The 22813-nt window shown below is 39.7% G+C and overlaps 2 protein-coding genes across 2 annotated transcripts in view; one reads left to right on the top strand and one right to left on the bottom strand.

Moving 5' to 3' along the window:
• The window catches only part of iars2 (isoleucyl-tRNA synthetase 2, mitochondrial), a 103816-nt gene extending 86094 nt beyond the window's left edge, over window positions 1-17722 (bottom strand). The window contains exons 1-11 of the mRNA XM_073050795.1: window positions 17415-17722; window positions 16523-16642; window positions 15951-16110; window positions 13774-13922; window positions 13644-13693; window positions 13457-13566; window positions 12394-12484; window positions 11676-11791; window positions 11156-11325; window positions 7681-7771; window positions 5510-5661 (exon numbers count right to left, since the gene is read on the bottom strand). Coding sequence (XP_072906896.1) covers window positions 5510-5661; window positions 7681-7771; window positions 11156-11325; window positions 11676-11791; window positions 12394-12484; window positions 13457-13566; window positions 13644-13693; window positions 13774-13922; window positions 15951-16110; window positions 16523-16642; window positions 17415-17633 — 1428 coding nt within the window. The 5' untranslated portion in view covers window positions 17634-17722. The remainder of the gene's footprint in view (window positions 1-5509; window positions 5662-7680; window positions 7772-11155; window positions 11326-11675; window positions 11792-12393; window positions 12485-13456; window positions 13567-13643; window positions 13694-13773; window positions 13923-15950; window positions 16111-16522; window positions 16643-17414) is intronic.
• Window positions 17723-18937: 1215 nt separating this feature from the next.
• Window positions 18938-22813, top strand: part of bpnt1 (bisphosphate nucleotidase 1) — a 32928-nt gene continuing 29052 nt past the window's right edge. The window contains exon 1 of the mRNA XM_073050802.1: window positions 18938-19151. Within this exon, the coding sequence (XP_072906903.1) occupies window positions 19032-19151 (120 nt within the window). The 5' untranslated portion in view covers window positions 18938-19031. The remainder of the gene's footprint in view (window positions 19152-22813) is intronic.

Genomic DNA, 22813 nt, shown 5'->3' on the forward strand with positions numbered 1-22813 from the left:
ACTCACTGCAATTTCTACCACCGTCAAAGAGACTCCACCACCGGACATGCCTTCTCCTCTCTTCCCCTTTCAGCATTTTTTTGTGACTTGCTGCCTCACTCCTCAGTTCCCACCAACTTCTTTCTTACTTAGCCACTCTCCCTTACAACCACAGGCAAAGCAACACTTGCCCTTTCCTTTCTTCCCCTCCCACCATCCAGGAGCCCAAAGTGACATTCCAGGTGAAGCTGCAATTCACTTGTATGCTATGCTACATTTGTGCTCACAACATGGTCTCTTACATTGGATAAACCAAATGCTCATTAAGTGACTGCTTTATGAAACACTCACAAAGTTTGCAAAGATGATCATGAGCTTCACATTGCCTGCCACCTTACTTCTCCATCTCACTCCTACTTTAACCAACATTTCTTTTACAATGAGGCCCAACACAACATTAAGAAGAGTGCCTCATTTTCCTTATTGAGGAATTCTCAGTGGTTCAAGTAGCTCAATGCTTCTTGCTTCATTTTCATTTATTACATACAACATGCAGTTCGTGCCACGATAGATCAGATACCAGATTTGAACAAGACCCCATCAAAATATATTGGTACAGCTGCAATATTTCTTCATCAATTGAAAATCCAGTCCACCAAGGTGCAGAATCCATCCACCTTACTTAAACAGAAGTAATTCCTATATATTGAGACCAATGTCACCAAAACAGATTACAGAATTAGAATCAGTCACTCATGGTTCTTTCTACAAAAATATCTTGAACTTACTTATATTTTAACAATAGCAACATGATATATTGTTTTACAAGGGCGGCAACATTAAACTAATTTAGCGAATTTTGACATTACCTCAAAATTTTTTCCAAATATCAACTATGTTTTTTCATCTATTCTGTTTTACCAAACTTCATATACAGCTTTGTAGTTACCAAGTTTGTTGATAGAAGGAATTTTACTGAAGTTTCAAAATACTGATGCGAGGTGGATTGCACTATTTGAACAATATACTGCAAGTACAATTGCCAGGCACATTTAGAAGTTAAGGGTATTTTAACTCCTGTTCTAATTTGGTATTTTAAAATGTTCTGTTGACTGGAAGTTTGTTTTGTCTATGAAAGAAACCAAGGAAGAGAAACTGAGCAAATATGCATGCAATGCTAGTAAAAAAAAACTATATCGTAAGATAGGGGCAAGGTAAGGTGCTAGAGGAGGAAGGGAAAGACTGAGTAAGTATAAACCAGGAGGGTAATGGATAGAACAAGTGAAACCTGCAAGAACATCAACATTTACTAGGGCATCAAAGTGCATATCAGACACTGGTTTTGCTTTACTTTCAAAACCATTGAGTAGTTTGGTTTGTTGCCCAGTGTCCAGATATTGATGTGGGGCAGCACCAGCTTTGGAGTAATTGCACTGGCAAGGGGCACTAGTTAAAATAGACTGTATCTTTCTCCTTCTCCAACCCCGGAGCAACCATTGGACTGGAAATGTGATACAAGAATGGCACACTCTAGTGGCAAACCAAAGAACTGCAATGGTGAGACTTCTCCGCCTGTTAGCCAGCTCCAGTAACAGATTAGAATCAGAATTAGGTTTATTATTACTGACATGTGTCGTGAAATTTGTTAACTCAGCAGCAATAGTACAATGTAATACATGATACTATAGTAAGAAATAATTTACAGTTCAGTATATATGTATAGTAAATAGATTAAAATAGTGCAAAACAGAAATTATATATATGAAAGAGTGAGATAGTCTCCATGGATTCAATGTCCATTTAGGAATCATATGGCAGAGAGGAAGAAGCTATTCCTGATTTGCTGGGTGTGTGCCTTCAGGCTTCTGTACTTCTTCCCTGACAGTAACAACCGGAAGTGGGCATGTCCTGGGTGATGTGGGTCTTTAATAATGGACATTGGGTCACCGGGAGCAACAGGGATCTTCACAGCTACAGTTGGCCCTCCTTATCTGCAAAGGATTGGTTCCGGGACCCCTCGCGGATACCAAAAAACATGGATGCTCAAGTCCTTTACTCAACCTGTTTCAATGCGGTGGACTTTAGGACCCAGCGGAACCCCAGACCTTATTTAACCTGCTTCAATGTGGTGCTCTGAATCTGCAGTGTTTCTGTTCACGAATATAATCACGATCACGATTAAAAATAAAGTGGAAATAATAAAGCAATCGGAAAGAGGTGAGACACCATCAGTCATTGTAAAAGTGTTAGGCTACGTCGGTCAACGATCGGAACAATTTTAAAGGATAAAGAGAGAAAGGCCCTACCCCAATGAAAGCTACGATTATTACTAAGCAACGCAGTGGTTTAGTTATTGGATTTTGGGATTTTGATCCTCCACATCAACCCGGCACAAATGGAGAGCGCACTTGAAAGTGGTCTGTCACTGGCTCACACTTGGGAACTTCCGTTCCTGAGCCCGGCGCTGAAACATACTTTCTTAAGCGTTTTATATGCACAGAAAAGTAAAATATATACTATATACTGACAAATGTTTGACTAACTGACACTAAATAATACCAGATGTACCTGTTCCGACTTACTTAGTAAGAGAACTTCTGATTTTTTTCAATCCCGATCCACAATAACCCATGCACATCCTCCCATATACTTTAAATTATCTCCAGATTACTTATAATACCTAATACAATGTAAATGCTATGTAAAACAGTTGTTATACCGCATTGTTTAGGGATAATGACAAGAAAAAAAAGTCTGTACATGCTCGAACAAGAAGTGCTCAAAGAGTACTTCCGGGTTTTCTCGATTCGCGGTTGGTTGAATTTGCGCATGCGGAACTCTCGGAAAAGGAGGGTCGACTGTATAATCATATTCTCCCTTCCAAATCGGGCATAAAAGGCGTAAAGCTCATCTGGTATCGAAGCATTGCTGCCATTCATGCTACTGGGTTTCGCTTTGTAGGAAGTAATGTCCTGCAAACTCTCCCAGAGTCAATGTGCATCGGATGTCGCCTCCAGCCACGCTTGGAATTATTTCTTTGCTCTTGAAATAACCCTCCGTAGGTTTTCTTGTACAGATTTGGGTCACCAGACTTAAATGCCACAGATCTCGTCCTCAGCAGACAACAAACTCCTGCTTCATCGACAACTTTTGGTTTGAAACTGTACAGCAAGTTTTCGTAGGCACACACACATACACACGGGTTTCAATGAAGTCAGTAACAACTGTGGCACACTTGTCCAGATTGGAAGATGAATCCCTAAATACAGTCCAATTCACCGATTCAAAGCAGTCCTGTAAGCACTCCTGTGCTTCCCTTGTCCTTACCTTCCTGGTTCTCAGTACTGGTGCTGCAGTTTTCAGTCAATGCCTATAGTCAGGGAGTAGAAGTATAGTCAGGTGATCAGACTTTTCGAAGTGAAGGTGTGGAATAGCATGGCAGTGTATTGTTTCCTCTGGTGTTAGAAGTGATTTGTTGTTGGTAATTATTTAGTGAATCTTTCAAGCTGGCCTGGTTAAAATCCCCTAAAATGACTGTAAAATGCTGTTTCGTGCATGTTGATCCCATTGCTCAAATCATCTAGAGCCTGTTTGACATTGGCCTGAGGAGGAATGTACACTGCTACCAAAATGATCGTTGAAATCACCTGCGGCAGGTAAAATGTATGGCACTTAAATTGCAAGATATTCCAGGTCTAGTGAGCAGAATTGGGATGACACTGATTTATTTGTGCACCAAGAGGAGTTGATCATGAGGCACACAACTCCACCTCTGCTTTTGAGAAATTTGACAGAAAATATTCTGCTTCTTTCAACTAAAAATTGATATCCTATTGTAACAGAAATGTTAGAAATTTCAAATTCAATTATTTTACAAGTTTTAAGCACACATGGAAAATGACTTAAGGATGCATAAAACATCAAAGAATTATACTGTCCTTAGTCGTTTGTCTTGAAAACAAGCAGCTTTTTAAAAATCCTACCTCATCAAAATACAATATCTTCATGGTTGCCCATTTGTTTCTTTGGCATTTTTCCCATTTTTCCCTAATTTTTAATATAAATTTAATAGGTCTACATGATATATATTCGCCAACATCTGAAGTGCACAAATGCAAATCCATTTGGACTACAGCTTACATTTAGTTATTGAACTGTAACTGGTTTCCATTGTAAATATTGTTATTGGTTTCTTCTCTGTGTAACTCTCACTGACAGCTAAACAAAAAGTTCTTTCTTTACATTTAATGTAAACATCAAAGCTTATCACGTCTGGATTATTTCTCCTTTAGAAAGCAATTTTTAAAACAACGTTGAATAGCTCATGCAAACTTAGATAAAGAGTGTCAACTAGGTTGAGTTGTGGATAATGAAGTAGGTTTTCAAAGCTTGCAGAGAGATTTAGGTCAGTTAGAAGAGTGGGCCGAAAGAGGGCAGATGGAGTTTAATGCTGGTAAGTGTGAGGTGCTATATTTTGGTAGGAATAATCAAAATAGGACATACATGGTAAATGGTAGGGCATTGAGGAATGCAGTAGAACAGAGTGATCTAGGAATAATGGTGCATAGTTCCCTGAAGGTGGAATCTCATGTGGATAGGGTGGTGAAGAAAGCTTTTGGTATGCTGGCCTTTATAAATCAGAGCATTGAGTATAGGAGTTGGGATGTAATGTTAAAATTATACAAGGCATTGGTGAGGCCAAATTTGGAGTATTGTGTACAGTTCTGGTCACCGAATTATAGGAAAGATGTCAACAAAACAGAGAGAGTACAGAGGAGATTTACTAAAATGTTACCTGGGTTTCAGCACCTAAGTTACAGAGAAAGGTTGAGCAAGTTAGGTCTTTATTCTTTGAAGCGTAGAAGGTTGAGGGGGGACTTGATAGAGGTATTTAAAATTATGAGGGGGATAGATAGAGTTGACGTGGATAGGCTTTTTCCATTGAGAGTTGGGGAGATTCAAATAAGAGGACATGAGTTGAGAATTAAGTCAAGTCAAGTCACTTTTATTGTCATTTCGACCATAACTGCTGGTACAGTGCACAGTAAAAATGAGACAACGTTTTTCAGGACCATGGTGTTGCATGACACAGTACAAAAACTAGACTGAACTACGTAAAAAAAACCACACAAACAAACAAAGGGGCAAAAGTTTAGGGGTAACACGAGGGGGAACTTCTTTACTCAGAAAGTGGTAGCTGTGTGGAACAAGCTTCCAGTAGAAGTAGTAGAGGCAGGTTCGATATTGTCATTTAAAGTAAAATTGGATAGGTATATGGATAGGAAAGGAATGGCAGGTTATGGGCTGAGTGCAGGTTGGTGGGACTAGGTGAGAATAAGCGTTCGGCATGGACTAGAAGGGCCAAGATGGCCTGTTTCCGTGCTGTGATTGTTATATGGTTATATGCTGTCATTGCAGAAAAGAAACATAACCACCATAATACAAGCTACATATTAAAAATACAGGTACAATCCACACCTCTGCAAATTTTGATAATTTTAATAATTCAATTTCAATATGATCATATTACCTGGGCTCGGTCCTTAATTCTTCCGGTATCTATGAACCATTGTTTACTGGAACGGATAATTACTGGCTTCTTTGTCCGCCAGTCATATGGGTAACTGTGTTGTACATCTTCCTCCTTTAATAACATTTTTGATCCCTGCAACATTCGGATAACTGTAATAAAATTCAGAAATTAAATCCATAAAAATTTATCCACATTGAAACCCATCTGTGCAGCAAATTTAAAGTAGCATGTTTCTATTATATTGATAATAACCACTCCGGTTGTTGATGTGAATTTATTACTAGTCATAGAGAGATGGCAGAGAATCAGATTGTTCAATCTGCCAACTCTTTACACTGAACCTACATTAACCTTTTTATTCTCCAATATTCTGATCAACTGCCACTCACCACCCCTCCAACCATTCATTTACTACAACCACAGGCAATTTACAGTCGCCAATTAACCTATCAATGCCTTAGACAATATTTACTTATTATTCTCCCAACTTCACTCTAGTAAACAACATAATCTTCCAACAATAAAGATCCTTGATGAGGCACTGGACAATGTAAACCACTTGCCACATTTCAGAAACCACTACTCTTCAAAGTTAGACATCAGTGACAAAATTCACCTGTGTAGCAACACACTCTAGCCAAATGAAGATCAAGACTTCAATTACATTCAGTCAGCTCCAATTGACAGGCCACATTATTTACTTTATCTAACACCAGATTCCCAAAACTTGCACTCTATTCTGAGCTGTGTTACAGGGAGAGATTAACAGGTAGAGAGAGGAAAGGATTCAAAGAGCAACAAGAATCTGCTAGAGGATCTCAGTGAGTCAAGCAGCAGCTGTTGAATGAAAGGAACTGGATGTTTCAGGTCGAAACCCTGCACCAGCAAAGATTTCAAGGTTATTTTCAAAGCCTCCTTGGTATATCCACACTTACTCCTAAGATTCCCTGGCCTCTAACGATTCCATGTAGCCGTGGGATAAACAGCACAGTATCAAGAACCTCAAGTATATGTACTGGGTGCACAATAAAGCAAAAGAAACACAGCACCTCCTAAATTATCTTCCCACCAACCCAGTTACATCACACATCACCTGGTAATTTTTAGTATGAGTCCTACGGTAACCTCCAGTCACCTCAGGTCACAGAGAACTGAGATGGAAGCAAATAGAAAACTCCTGAATAAGGGTCTCAGCCAGAAGCATTGACTGTCTACTCTTTTCCATTGATGCTGCCTGACCCGCTGAGGTCCTCCAGCATTTTGTGTGTGTTGCTTCGGATTTCCAGCACCTGCAGATTTTTTCATGTTTGTAAACAGAAAAGACTTGTATTAATCTACATATTTCTTTACAATGACAACTTGTAAGCTCTATTCCTCACAGGGGAACAAAGGCACAAGCTGGGCTTTTCTTTACATGTTAGACAAAAAAAAAAACAACTAATGTTCCGAAAAGGTTTTGCTCACCCATCAATTATCATTATCATTGGAAATACTTTGTGTTTTCTGCCCTTTTCAAGCTGGAGACAGCACACAGTCAAACAATGCTGAGCAATGTGAAACAGCAACATTTTAAATGAAAATTATTTATAAAATAAAAAGTAGAGCCTTTGTTGTTTTTTAAAATTTATTCTGCATTCCCTCTTCCCCAAATTATCATGATATCTTGTTCTAGCTAGTTACTATTTGAAATTGTCATCATGCAAGTTCCAGATTTCACCCAACTGGCTACCAGTTCAACACAAGTCTTCAAAGAAGAATCAGCAAACTAGTTGATGATATTTTAAAAGTCGGGGGAATGATAAAACACCACTGTTACCCTGTGCCTGAGTTACTACTCAGCAAATCTACCTGCCTGGATTTATTTATATTCTTTCTTTACTCAAGTTGTTTCTTAGCATTTAACATTAGCTCCTGCATTGCCAGGAAAACCACAAACCTTAGCCCATTTACTGTAATGAAATAAAAGGCACCAAGTCCTCATTGGCATCAGTCTACCTTCATATCCACCATTTTAACCAAATTAAGCTAAGGCAACATAATAATGATGAATATCTGGAACCTTCCATATTAGTATAGCTCACATTTATATCTCTAAATTACTGAAAAACAAAGTTTTAAAGTAACTAAATTACATTCCTTAAGCATTCTACAAAAAAAGTAATGCGAACCTGTTTCATTTCCTTCTTTAAGGACAAATTTATTCTGAAGTTCTGATCCAGCTGCATCAGTGAAAATACCATCTTCATCCACTAAACTGCCCTAAAATAGTGAACATTATATTAATGAAAACATTTGAGATCCAACACAAGAGCAGCTAAAATTGCCTTCAATGGAAATAACCTTGATCAATGAACAAATAGATTTTTGAGTATTTAGGGATAAGGAAACAGATTATGTAGAGGAGCATGCTACTGAGACAAATGATCAATAATAACTTGTTGAATGGTGGAGCAGGTGTGAATTACTCAGAAAAGTATCCCTGTTTTTACTTATTATAATCTTTTGTTTGCTCTTTTCCCTCGCAGTGGATCTCATTCACATCCCCAGCTTCTATCTAAAGCTGACACAGATTGCTCACGACTTCGGTCTCTTAATTTAAAGCAGTTTGTTGTTGAGGCTACTGGGGGATCAGCTATACTAGATTGGGTAAGAACATAACAAATAGGAGCAGGAGTAGGCCATCCGGCCCATCGAGCCTGCCCCGCCATTCAATAAGATCATGGCTGATCTGTCCATAAACTCAGCTCCATCTACTAGCCTTTTCTCCATAACCCTTAATTCCCTTACTCTGTAAAAACTTATCTAACTGTTTCTTAAATGTATTTAGTGAAGAAGCCTCAACTGCTTCCCTGGGCAGAGAATTCCACAGATTCATCACTCTTTGGGAAAAAGTTTCTCCTCATCTCCGTCCTAAATCTTCTCCCCTGAATCTTAAGGCAAAGGGTATTATGTTATGAACCAAAGGTGATTAGGGAGCTTAAGGTTAAGGAACCCTTAGGAAGCAGTGAACACAATATTATTGAGTTCAACTTGAAATTTGATAGGGAGAAAGTAAAGACTGACTTTGCAGTATTTCAGTGGAGTAAAGGAAATTACAGTGGTATGAGAGAGGAGTTGGCCAAAGCAAACTGGAAGTAGATGCTGGCAAGAATGGCAGCAGAGCAGCAATGACACGAGTTCGGGGGGGGGGGGGGGAAATGAGGAAGGTGCAGAATAGAGGTATTGAAAAGCAAAGAAATACTCAAACTGCAAAATAGTACGACTGTGGCTGACAAGGAAAATCAAAGCTAATGTAGAAACAAAAGAGAAGGCATAAAACAAAGTAAAAATTAGTGGGAAGACAGACGATTGGGAAGCTTCTAAAAACCTACAGAAAGCAACTAAGAGTCATTAGGAGGGAAAAGATGATACATGAAAGCAAGCTAGCATACAACATCAAAGTTGTAAATGCTTTTTCATGTATGTAAAAAATAGAAGAGATGAGAGTGGATATAGGACCACTAGAAAATGAGGCTGGAGAAATAATGATGGGGAACAAGCAGATGGCAGATAATCTAAAGGAGTATTTTGCATCAGTCTTCACTGTAGAATGCACTAGCAGTGTGCCAGATGTTGAAGAATGTGAGGGAAGAGAAGCGAGTGCAATTACTATTACAAGGGAGAAGGTGCTCAAAAAGCTGAAAGACCCAAGGATACATAAGTCACCCAGGATAGATAAACTGCACCATAGGGTTCTGAAAGAGCTAGCGGTAGAGATTCTGGAGGCATTAGTAATGATTATTCAAAAATTATTGGACTTGGGCATGGCACCAGAGGACTGGAAAATTGCAAATGTGACTCCACTCTTTAAGAAAGGAGAAAGTCAGCAGAAAGGAAATTATAGACCAGTTAGCCTGACCTCAGTGGCTGGAAAGATGTTGGAGTCAACTGTTCAGGATGAGGTTATGGAGTACTTGGTGACACAGGACAAGATATGACAAAGTCAGCGTGGTTTCCTTAAGGGAAAATCTCGCCAAACGAACCTGTGGGAATATTTTGAGGAGATAACAAGTAGAATAAAGAGGACGCAGTAGATGTTGTATATTTGGACTTTCAGAAGGCCTTTGACAAGGTGCCACACAAGGCCGCTTACCAAGTTAAGAGCCCATGGTATTACAGGAAAGTTACTAGCATAGTTAGAGCATTGGCTGTTTCGTAGGAGACAGCAAGTGGGAATAAAATGATCCTTTTCTGCTGGCTGCCAGTGACTAGTGGTGTTCCCCAGCAGTTGGTGTTGGGACCACTTCTTTTTATGCTGTATAGGAGAATGGGCAAGAAAATAGCAAATGAAATACAATGCTTGGAAAATGCAAAGTCATGCATTTTGGTAGCAGAAATAAATGTGCAGAATATTTTCTAAATGGGGAGAAAATCCAAAAATCTGAGATGCAAAGAGACTTGAGAGTCCTTGTGCAGAACAATCTTGCAGATAGAGTCGGTGGTGAGGAAGGCAGATGCAATGTTAGCATTCTTTTCAAGGGGTCTCTAGTACAATTGCAGGCTTTAGGCACTGGTGAGGCCTCACCCTGAGTATTGTAAACAGTTCTGGGCTTGTCATCTAAGAAAAGATGCACTGGCTTTGGAGAGATTTCAGAGGAGATTCACAAGGACGATTCCAGGAATGAAAGGGTTATCTTACAAGGAACATTTGATAGCTCTGGTTCTGAACTCACTGGAATTTAGAAGGATGAGGAGGGATCATTGAAACCTTTCGAATGTTGAAAGGCCTAGACATGGTAGATGTGGAAAGGATATTTTCCATGGTGGGAGAGTCTAGGACAAGAGGACATAGCCTCAGGATAGAGGGGGCATCCATTTAAAACAGAGATGCGGAGAAATTTCTTTAGCCAGAGGGTGGTGAACTTGTGGAATTTATTACCACAGACAGCTGTGAAGACCAGGTCTTTGGGTGTACTTTAAGCAGAGCCTGATTTTTGATTTGGACACGGCATCAAAAGTTACGGGGAAAAGGCTGGAGAGTGGGGCTGAGCTGAGGGAAAAAAAGAGATCAGCCATGAATGAATGGAAGAGCAACTCGATGGGCCAAATGGCCTAATTCTGCTTCTATGTCATATGGTCTTAACTGAACCAAAAATGAAACAAGCAATGGTTTGAGCACAAAGGGCTTGTGTGAGACTCCACACCAGAACTGGATTATTGGAACTACCATCTTCCAGAGACATTTAACTGAAGCCCTATCTGCCCTATTAATGGGACATAAAAAGTTCAATTACACTACATTGAACAGCACTGAATAAAGAAAATAATCTGACCCATACAGCATGATTATGGGACATTGTCATAAGCAAAGTGACATCATGTTTTAGCATATTAAAGGAATACTGCTAGTTGTAAGCACTTGAGAACAACCCATGGTTTTGAAAAGTGTGAAAGAAATGCACATCCTTTCTCTCCCCATTATTGTGCCAATAGCACCCTTTTCCCAACCCTCAATCTTGGAGCAGAATCACATTTCTCACAATCCTGTCTTCATTGACTAAATATTGAAATAGATCACTGAAGAAGGCATTTGAGTAATACTGTTATGGCTGTGCCAACATTATTGGCTCTTTTAATAGTGAATGTATTTTATCTGTAACCTACAACAGAGAGTTCATGTTGCGAAGCCACACTATAATCTTCCATTCCATGAGCTGGAGCTGTATGAACCAATCCTGTGCCTTTCTGCATTGTCACATGGTTAGCAGGCAAAAGTCGAGACTGTCTTCCTGGAATTGTGGGGTGGCTACATACTCCATCCGCTAAATCAGAACCTAAATTTGGAAAAATTATAGGATTACAAGAAAATGTTAGATACCTCTCACATATATCCTAATATGAAACTATTCCGGCAACTTAATTAGTGTCGCATTAAATAACAATACGGACAGTTCAATTCGCCTCTGCTTAGCCAAGAAAGGGAAAATCTCATATACTTAAAATTTTCTACCCAAGTTTACATTTGTAAGATCACTGAATTTATAAATGCAGCATTCCCACCTGCAGACCAGGAATAGGGAAAGAAATGAAAGGGACATGGAACAATTTTAACGCATATATTACGGAAGTAGTACAATCTTTAGTGACAAAGAAATACAGGAATAATTACTTTAAAATCTTTTACCTTTGACCATCTGAACAATTTCAAACTGTGTTCCCAGAGTAGCTGCCACAGAGTCTATACATTCTGTACCCAGAAGGTAGAGCTCCTCTGTGTTTAAGCACTTCACTAGAGAGTACCTGCATACCAAAAAAATAGTAAAGTTCTAATTGCAAATATTACAAATCAATATAGCTTTTGTAATATAAACCAAATCTTAAATTTAACAAAACTAAATAAGAGTTATTCCAATCGCTCTAATAAACTTGTAATTAGAAATACAGAACAAAAATAGAGCAGAGAAAGCATTCAGCAGGTTGAATGTTGAATGGTTAGATACAGGATTTACAAAAGGTTATTAATAAAAGTCAATTTAGAATAAAATATTTAACTGTAGTGATCTGAATAACTCAATTATGTTATTTTCAAGGTTATAGAAGAGAACACAACAACATCAATGCAATATCTTTACTGTGGTACATGTCAATATTTCAGTTATTAAAATTTTACTTTATTCTTGATTTTGCATCTCCTTTAGATCTTTGCCCACAAAGACTGTAAAGTCAAATTGTTGATCTCTATTAGAAAATGAGGTTGTTAGAAATTCAAAATATATTACAGAAGGTTTCAGGCTGGATGAGAGAAATAAAGGCAACTGTCCACTTCACTGCAAGACTTAGCTGCATCCATTTTAAGGAAGTTTATCATATTCATCTGATGATTCATAAATATTGGGACTTACTGGGCATTTGGCATATAACAAACTGCCTGGTTGGCTGGTATGGTCCAAGGTTGGGTTGTCCATATCAGTGCAGAAACAGAGGATACATTCTCTGAAAGAAAGAATAACTGCTCAGCCTGAACAGTGAAAGGCAAATCAACAGCAGGTGATTTTAAAAATCACCTGAAATTCTTGTTATAGGATGCAGCATACTAATGAGTAGGTTTTATTCCCCCTCCTGCTGATAATCTAGTATCAGAAAAATATACATAATCAGTACTGTGCCCAAAACAATGCAATTTTTAAGAAGATATTGAATGCGGAAGAAGGCACAAACAGGAATCTCTGTACCTTTCCATGTTAGTAAATAAAACAAATAGTATCTATGAAAATTAAGCGAACACTTGAGATGGTGATTCGCACTCAGCTTGCATACAGAAAGTGAAGGTATACTTTCTAAAAATCTGGTAACCACTACTCATCCTCCTTATTCAAACATTTATTAAATAAAGTATAAAGTGGTGAGTATCAGCTTCTTTTTGCCATTAGATTGCTGAACAGTCTATGAACATACTATCTCATAACTCCTATTTTTGCAGTATTATTTTGTAATTTATAGTACTTTATGTCTTTGCACTATGCTATTGCAAAACAACAAATTTCATATCATATAAGACAGCGATAATAAACCTGGTTCCCAAGTACGTCCATCAAATTTGTATAACTAGTTGGTCTTTGGAGATGTGCTTGCCAATTATTTTCAGCTACTCAATGACTTATCAAGCCCACGTTCTTGTGTTCAGTAATTTAACAAGCTCCTGTTCTTCAAAGCAAATACAAACAAGCTACCTATAATATGCTAATACCAATATATCATTGGTAGCCTGATATTACTTGCATTAGTTAACACTGAACATTTTATTACACACCCTACAAATGCTGTTATGCAACAGTGACCCTCCCTTCCAGCTACTTTTTTCTCCATCAAGAGTTAACACCGTGGTGTTTCATAAAGTCACACCACCATGCTGAACCTAAATCAAAGTTTAAAATTAAAACTTTAGTCCTCTAACACATTTCGTACCTGTTGCAGAAGTCAATTTGGAAGGAGTGTTTAAGAGAGGAAACTTGACATACACCGATCGGCTAACATGCTGTTGATTGTATTCAAGCTCAGCTTCTGCCAAAGCTGTCCTGCACAGATAAATGACAAATTTCATTAACTCATTACTTCAATTTCAAAGTGAATTCCAAAGAAATAAGTTACAAACCTTGTGGAAGGTGACCAGAATACAGGTTTATAGTCTTGATAAACAAAGCCCTTAAGAAAAGAAGCAAAATAAATCTTGTGAATTTTATCAAACATTGGGCAATATTTGAAACAACCAAGAACAGTAATACCTTGTCAAACATTTGGTGGAAAACTTCTAATTGCTTGGCTTCATATTGCTTGTCAAAAGTGTAATAACAATTGTCCCAATCTGCCATCACACCCCATCGGATGAATGCTGCACGTTGGCGTTCAATTGTTCTTTCTGCAAATTCTCTGGCTGCAAGATAAAATTTGTATGAAGATTTTCTGAGGAGCAAGGAGTAAATGCAAGAACATGTGCAAACAGTGATATAGGCAAGGTGGAGAGAGCATGGACTTCTCTGTACAGGTTCAAAAGTGCACAATGATGTTGTTCACTTCAGGGGGGAAAAAAGGAAGCAAAGCTGGGCATTTTCTAAAATGGTGAGAGACTGAAAAATGTTGAAGTTTAAAGGGATTGGGGTGTCTTCTTTACAAGTTACTAAAATCTAACTTTCCGATGCTAAAAATAATTATAATGACAAATGACTAGTTGGTGGAGTACTTGAGTACAAGAGTCCTACTGAAACTTATATACAGCCATGGTACAAATGCACCTGGAACATTGTGTAGTTTTGGTCCCTTCATCTGGAAAACTTATTTGCTATAGTGAGCATAATATGCAATTATCTTTAAAAATTTGACACATGTACATCAAAACATACAGAGAAATGCATTGATGCGTCAAATAAAATCAGTGAGGATTGTGCTGGGCAGCCAATAAGTATCATCACGATTCCAGCACCCACAGAGCATGCCCCAACTCAGTAATCCTAACTGTCCATCTTTGGATATGGGAGGAAACTGGAGCACCTGGAGGAAACCCACTTGGTCATGGGGAGAATATACATACTCCTTATTGACAACGGCAGGTATCGAACCCCAATCTTACAGCTGGCACTATAAAGAATTGCACCGTTGTGCTAACTGCTATACTTCATTCAGAGGTTGGTGAAGTTGTTGAATTCTCTATTCAAAAATACCGTGAAAGATTACATAAAAATTTAAGTATCGATTTCTAATTATCTAAATAATCAACATAAGGGAAAAGGATGCAAAATAATATTGAAGTAGAAGGTCAGTCATGAGCTTTTCCTTCAAAAAGAAACTGCTATCAGTTTGCCCTCATAAAAGTTGGCTGAAAGAACATTATATTCCTTCCTAGTCCAAGCATGTCTTCCACATTTCAGCAATGCACAACAGGCATATTCTACCATATTGATTTATACAAATGGTCTTCCCTGTATCATCATCCCTGATGAAGGTGGCAGAGTTTTTCATCAAAACGTTGGGTTATAATTGATACCTCTACCCGTCTGGAAGCTCAAAAAGGGTTTATTTGTTTTTGGTCTTCCCTGCAGTTCAACAATATTTATGTAATGCAAATCAGCAAAATGGGTCCATCACAAATCTAGGCTATTTATCAACCTTAGAGAATAATAATTAAGGAACACTACTAATCAGAATCAAAATACCGCTGAAACTACATTTGTGTGCATCCTTGAGAAAAACAGTGGTCCTGATTCTCAATGCCATAAAGGATGACTTACGCAGACAACATGAACAGTCAACTTTCACACAAGTACAAAATATTAGAATAGCCTGCTCTCACTAATTAAACAATGACAGAAAGGAATCTGTGCCTTGAGAAGGAAAATAACATTAAACAATACATATCAAAGTTGTGTTTTAAAAAAAAAAATTCTTTGAACTTCATGCCAAAAGTAACAATGACTTCCTTTAAACAAACATACTTGCAGTGATTTGAATGGTCACAAATTTATAGGGAACAAATTCAAAAATCTCCAAACTAAATACAGATAGAAGGTAGTTTTACATTATACAGTGAAACTCTGTAATCTGACACGTTCAGGGCTTTGGGGGAGCTGAGACTGACAAATTTCTCAGACTACTGGATGCAGCTCCTATTAATGCCTAAACAGATTTTAAGTCAATGTGTTTAAAAGATGACATGAATGTTTCAGTGAGGCAGGCAGGTTTAAAGAGTGTGGGGGGAACTGGTGCCTAAGTGGATTTCAAAGAACCACAATAACCAGAGCCTAGGTGAGCTTAAAAATTAGTGCTGGAAGCAAACTCACTAGGGCCCAGTTCCTGCACTCTTTTTACATTCACTGTTCTGAAATTCCTTTCAAACTCACAAGGGCACAAAGGAACATGGAGAAAAGTCTCCAGTGACTTAAAGTTATCATATCTTTAAACAAATTACCTTTTTGTCTGATCTCAATAGGAGAGAGTGCTTTGACTTGTTCACCACATTCGGCCAACGCTTTGAGCTCAATAGGTAACCCGTGACAATCCCATCCTGGTACAAAATGAACTTTATAACCTCTCATCATATGAAATCTATTAGTGATATCCTTTAGTATCTGTAGTTTGGGAAATAAAGTAACAGGTCAAAAATTCAATGAAACAGCTTTGCTTCGTTTTCAAAATGGTTTACTTGAAAGTTCACACTATCAAGCTCAATAAGGATTCAAAGTACATTTATTATCCAGTATGTGTGCAGTATACAGTCCTGATATTCCTCTTCCCACAGACAGCCACAAAACAACGAAAAAAAGATGGAACCCATTTAAAAAGAAAAACATCAAAGGCACAAGAACAAAATGCGCAAACAGCAAAAAACACAGAATACAAAACACCAAGCCACAAATCACCCAACTATATTTAAGGAATATTCAGTTCAGTTTAATCTAGCTTGTGCGTCACTAAAAGTATCCATTTGCTCAAAATATTGTGTAAAATATATAAAGGCAGCTTCAGAAAACAGGAACTTACTTTATTTAAGGCATGACCAACATGAGGATCACCATTAGCATAAGGTGGTCCATCATGGACACAAAAATCCTTTCCTTTTCTATTTCTTTGCCAAGCATATAGCTCTGAAAACCCACATTCCTGTAAAAATTCAATAAATGCATTAAAATGTCAATACCTTATTGGTTCTTGTCAACTTACTACACTGAAAACTGAATGGTTCAAAATGAAGGGAAGGATTTCTACAATGATTAAAACCATGCAATCATCTAAAGAGGCAGCATATAATAGAAAACAAGTGTCAAGATTAGATACTTTCTTCATCTCATGTGGGTTAGAGGGCAAGAGAAACTGAAATATCACATAAATATAAGGTAAGCCCTTAAAATAATAACCTATCCCTTGTAAATACCTCTTTCTATTTCCCAATTAGTACTTCTCCTACATGTACTCCTCTACAATTAAATATGCCAATTCATCACAGTATTCAAACATCTTAGCAGCCTCTAATTTGATTCAAATCTACAGATAACAAAGTTACCAATGTCTCAATTTCCCCCTGAATGTATGACAGTATAGCACATCTACCCTCAACCCCTATTACTTGTCCTTGACAACCCAGCCCTGAAATAGCATCCGCAAGTATGAGACCAGCCTGAACATCATGCCCAACACATATGAGATGTAGAAAGTTTGATCTGCTGTCTTGACAGATCTGCTAAGGGATCGAGCAGATTGGACGGAGGAGGGGCAGGGAGAGAGCAGAGCAGGGAGGGAGGGAGACAAATGGGAAGGACCAAGGTAGTAACTGTCAGTAGATCTGTGCGGGAAATAAGAAAATAAGGAGACAGAGGCGTGGAAGAGCAGGAGGAGGAATGTGCTGTCACTATTTCATTTTGCATCACGACAGTACCCGCTGGATCTGCAGCTCCTTCGCCGGTAGCTCTCTCCCGCTCAGTCTCATGGGGAAGTCGGTGCGAGGCAGCAGCACCGTCTCCCTGAACTTGTTCTGCCTCTGGTCCTCCTGCAAACTCCTGCTGGAGACCCGTACCCTGCACCGGGCGGCGGCAGCGGCCCGCAATTTGCCCGCCAGCATTGCGTGGCTGCAGCGGTACCTCAGCATTGAGAACATGGTTCTGCCCGGCTGTCAGCCAGGGTCCCGAGCAGGGTAACTCCACCTGCCTTCCGCTACCGGGAACTCTGGGTAGTACCGACTGCGCCACGGCGGCCGTGCAGGCTCAAACTCGGATTTCAAAACCGTAACAGCTTTGGACTTGCCATTCACATCTCAGCAAGAGAAAGTGGACTATGCAAAGATACTTCCAAAGCAAACTGAATTTGTTAATGGAGGCACAATTCAGATGAAGGCCATCGACCCGAAAAGTTAGACTTGTCCATTCCCCTCCATAGATTCTACCTGACCCTTCAGCTTTTTGTTGTTTCTGAATTCCTTCAGCTTTACGTGTGTTGCTGAACTTGTAAATATAGCAATGAGCAATGCCCCAGCTGCAGAATATGTTCCATCTTCCATTGATATCCCCGGTGCTCTTAAAAATGCATTGCTCTGGAATCTTAAGCATTGGCGTCCGCCCTCCTGAATTTCTGAATTTATCCAACATAAGAAATAGCTGTTTATATCGATACTCCAGATGTAATTTCATCAATGCCTTATAAAATAGAATCCCTATTAGAATCAAGTTTTATATCACTGACATATGCCATAAAATTTGTCTTGCTGCAGTGATGTAGTGCAAGACATAAAAATTGCCATGTTACAAAAATAAGTAAATAGTGCAAAAGAAGAATAACGTAGTTTTCATGGGTTCATGGGCCGTTCAGAAATCTGATGGTGGGCGGAAAGAAGCTGTTCCTAAAATCTTGAGCGTGGATCTTCAGGCATCTTTACCTCTGATGGTAGTAATGAGAAGAGGGCATGCTCTGAATTGTGAGGGTCCTTATCAATAGATTGAAATGATCTTCACTTGTCCATCCACTGAGATGTTCCCACAACCAATTACCTCACTTTAAGGACTCTTTATCTTGCTATTTATTGCGCTCGTTATTTTTTGCTATTTATTTGTATTTGTATTTGCGCAGTTTGTTTTCTTCCGCACTTTAGTTGACCTTGAATTGATTCTGTTATAGTTACTATTCTATAGATTGCCTGAGTACGGCCGCAGGAGAAGGTCCTATCGGGCGATATACGTGTACCTTAAATAATAATTTTTACTTAGAACTTTAAACTTATTTATAATTTTTTTTCATTTAGAAGTCACGTAGCTTCCGCACAGTCATTTTCAATTAAAAAGCAAGTTGTGGTATTTGGATCAGCTGAAGTACATTGTCAGATTTCAAGTTTAGTTGCCGGGGGCGGTGATTTAGTCATTAAATGTACAGCAGATCACCAGTGGCAGCTAATCTGTCGATCAAAGTAAGTAGGCTGGGAACGCATGCGTGCTCCGGAGTTCCCCGAGCAGGAGGTGACTGTTCGGCGAGTCCAGGAGCCCCACTTTTCTGCTTTTCGTTGACAATGTCGACGAACCCGGCGTTTTTAATGAGGCTGCTGGCTTCGTCCTTCGCAATCGCCGAGAAGGCGCAGACTATCATCCACCGAGTGCTGACCAGAGGGGATCTGAACATAGTGGAAAAGGTGAGTGCTTGGCAGAGGCGGGCCGAGCCTCCGAAGCGAGCGCTGCTCGGAGACTTTGCCCTGGTATCCCGAGCTGATCGCGGAGAATATCCAGTGGCTGGCTGCTGTTTTGGACAACTGCCCCCGATTGAGAAATCCATCGGAAGAATTGAGCAATACGTATCTGAACTATTACACTGCGACTTGTACAGATGATGCTTGATCTATTGAGTTCTTCCGCAGTTTTGTTCTAGATTCCCGCATCTGCAGTCTTCCTTCGTACCAGTTGAAATGTTTTGTGGCATTTTAACGTTAATATTATAAACGTTGTAAATGGTTTATTATTGTCCCATGTGCTGAGGCACAGTGAAAAAAACTTGCATGCCGTCCATATAGATCTTTACTACAGCGCATTCGGGTAGTACAAGATAAAACAGTAACAGAATGCGGAATAAAGGGTTACAGTTACAGAGTAAGTGTAGTGCTGGCTAAGAGTATGGTTTAAGGCCATAAGGAAATAGATTGTGAGGTAAAGACACCCATTTTATTGTAGAAGGGAAACTTTAAACAGTCTTATAGCAGTGAGATGGAAGCTGTCCTTGAGCCTGCTGGTATCTGCTTTCAAACTTCTGTATCTTCTGCCTGGTGCAAGGGAGAAGAAGAGAGGATATCGGGGGTGGTCCGGGTTGGCTGCTTTATTACATGGTTACTAAGATGGTTGGAGCATTGGTTGATTGGTAGGAGGCAGCGAGTGGGAATAGAAAGATCCTTTTCTGGTTGGCTTCTAGTGACACCTGGTGTTCTGTAGGGGTAAGTGTTGGGACCATTTCTTTTTATGCTCTATATCAATGATTTAGAATGACGATGGAATACGTTAGATGGCTTTGTTGCCTAGTTTGCAGATGATACGAATAAGTAAATGAGCAGACTATTTTCTAAACGGGGAGAAAACCCAAAAATCTCAGATGCAGAGGGACTTGGGAGTGCTTGTGCAGAACCCCATAGAGGTAGCATTCATTTCAAGATGTGATACTGAGGCTTTATAAGCCACTGGTGAGGCCTCACCTTGAGTATTGTGAATAGTTTTGGGCTCCTCATCTAAGAAAAGATGTGCTGGTATTGGAGAGGATCCAGTGGCAGTTCACAAGGATGCTTCCAGGAATGAAACGGTTATCATATGAGGAACATTGTTTGATGGCTCTGGGCCTGTACTTGCTGGAATTTAGAAGGATGAGGGGAGATCTCATTGAAACCTTTCAAATGTTGAAAGGCATAGACAAAGTAGACATAGAAAGGATGTTTCCCATGGTGGGGTCTAGTACAAGAGGGCACAACCTCAGGACAGAGGGGCGTCCATTTAAAACAGAGATATGGAGAAATTTCTTCAGCCAGAGGGTGGTGAATTTTTGGAATTTGTTACCACAAGCAGCTGTGGAGGCCAGGTCATTGAGTGTATTTAAGGCAAAGATAGGTAAGTTCTTGATTGGACACGGCATCAAAGGTTATGGGGTGAAGGTCAGGGAATGGGGTTGAGGAGGGGAAAAAGGATCAGCTATGGCAGAGCAGACTCAATGGGCAAATGGCCTATTTCTGCTCCTATGTCTTGTGATCTTTATATTGGAGGCAATAAGAAGTGTAGAGGCCATGGAGAAGGAGCTGGTTTTCATGATGTGCTGAGCTGTGTTCACAACTCTGCAGTCTCTTTTGGTCCCAGGTAGAGCAGCTGCCATACTGTGTCATGATGTATCAGGATGGGATGTGTTCTATGATGCAGTCCTGCCAAAGGGTTTCGGCCTGAAACGTCAACTGTACTCTTTTCCTAAATGCTGCCTGGCCTGCTGAGTTCCTCCAGTGTTTTGTGTGTCTTGCTTGGATTTCCAGCATCTGCTTGTTTGTGTTCTATGGTTCATGGATTTAAAATGTGGTGAGAGTCAAAGGGGATGTGCCAAATTTCTTTAAACTCCTGAGGAAGTAGAGGTGCTGGCCATGGCACCTACATGTTTGGATCAGGACAGGCTGTTGGTGACGTTCACTCCTAGGAACTTAAAGCTCTCAACCCTCTGGATGTCAACAGTGTTGATATGAACAGGAGAATGTGCATTTTCCCTCTGTTGTGAGTGATGAACAGACCTGATGGACAATGGGGTACAGAGTTAACCCCCCCCCCCCCGAGAACCACGAACTATTACTGTTGCTATGCTGACCATGAGAAAGAGAGATGTAAAACAGGAAAGAACATCTGCGACAGATAAGAGGGAGAGGGAGATTGCTGATTAACTGTATTGTGACTCCTTTTGAATTATTTACTGTTTCGCTGCAAGGACAATAGTTTGCTCGTTAACATTCCTCAGTGGACTGTAGGAGTGGCATGATTTGATGGACACAGGCATTCAGAATTGATGGATAGCTGAGACCCCGTTGGAAGGGATAAAAAGACAGGTCTGGAGAGACACCCTTCAGACACACCAGTAGACACTGATTGAGTGTTGTAACCCACAAGAAAGGTGGGGGCTTCGGAGACCGAACCAGGAGATCGGTCAGTAAAACTCACAGTGTTACAGCAGGGCCGGTGGGGACTTGTGTGTGTGTTCACTCATGCCAGAATGACGAGTCCACCACAGAAGAACGGTCTAGCAGAAGGACGGAGGGGTCATAGCTGAATGACCACCACAACAACGGTGCAACGGAATCTAAAAGGCAACAGGAAGGTTTGCTGACTGCAACTGCTTAATCTCTCACTCTCTCTCTCTCTCTCTCTCTCTCTCTCCAACGATTACAACTCAACAAGCATAACTACCTCAGCACTCATGAACTGAACTGAACTTTATATTCTATGACAATTCATTTACCCCTAGACATCGATAGAGCTTGTTTATTATTGCTTATTATTATTCCCACACTTTTAGGTTTATTACTGCTAACTTGTGTTATATGTATATTTGCATTATTGGTATGTTTTGCTTATTTTACTAATAAATACTATTGAATATAGTACCACCAGACTCCAACAGATTCTTCTTTCTCTGCTGGTCAGACACCCAGTTACGGGGTACGTAACACCTCCCTTTCTCACCCCATCCTGAAGTCATCGACCAGTTCTTTTGTTTTGCTGACATTGAGGGAAACATTGTTTTCATGATATCACATCACTAGGCTCTCTACCTCCTTCCTGTATGTGGAGTTAGAGCAGAACATGATCACACAGTTATGAGTGTATAGGAAGTAAAGTAACAGGGCTGCGGACATGGGGCACCAGTGTTGAGAAAATTGTGGTGGAGGTTGTTGCCATCTATCATCACTGATTTCAGTCTGTTGGTCAGGAAGTGAAGGATCCACTTGCAAAGGGAGGGTCTGAGTTCCAGGTCTAGGAGTTCGGAGATGAGTTTTCTTGCTGTTATTATTAAAGGCAGAACTGCAGTCAAAAAACAATAGTCTAACATGGGTGGCCTGATGTTGCAGATTATTTCCAGGTTGTTAATCAACAGAATCACTTTTTGATTTGATAGCCCAAACTTGTTGTGCTCTTTTATTATTCTGATTATATACAAATATTTGATTTGCAACTTGTCATGCTCTGCATCAATTGCAGTAGTATGTAGTTTTTAGTGATAAATGGGTTTCACATGCATTACCTTGAGTAGTTCAAACTTATGGCAATACCATTAGTATGTACAGATGCAAGA

The sequence above is a fragment of the Hemitrygon akajei genome, chromosome 7 (genome assembly GCF_048418815.1).
Source record: "Hemitrygon akajei chromosome 7, sHemAka1.3, whole genome shotgun sequence".
NCBI classification, from domain to species: Eukaryota; Metazoa; Chordata; class Chondrichthyes; order Myliobatiformes; family Dasyatidae; genus Hemitrygon; species Hemitrygon akajei.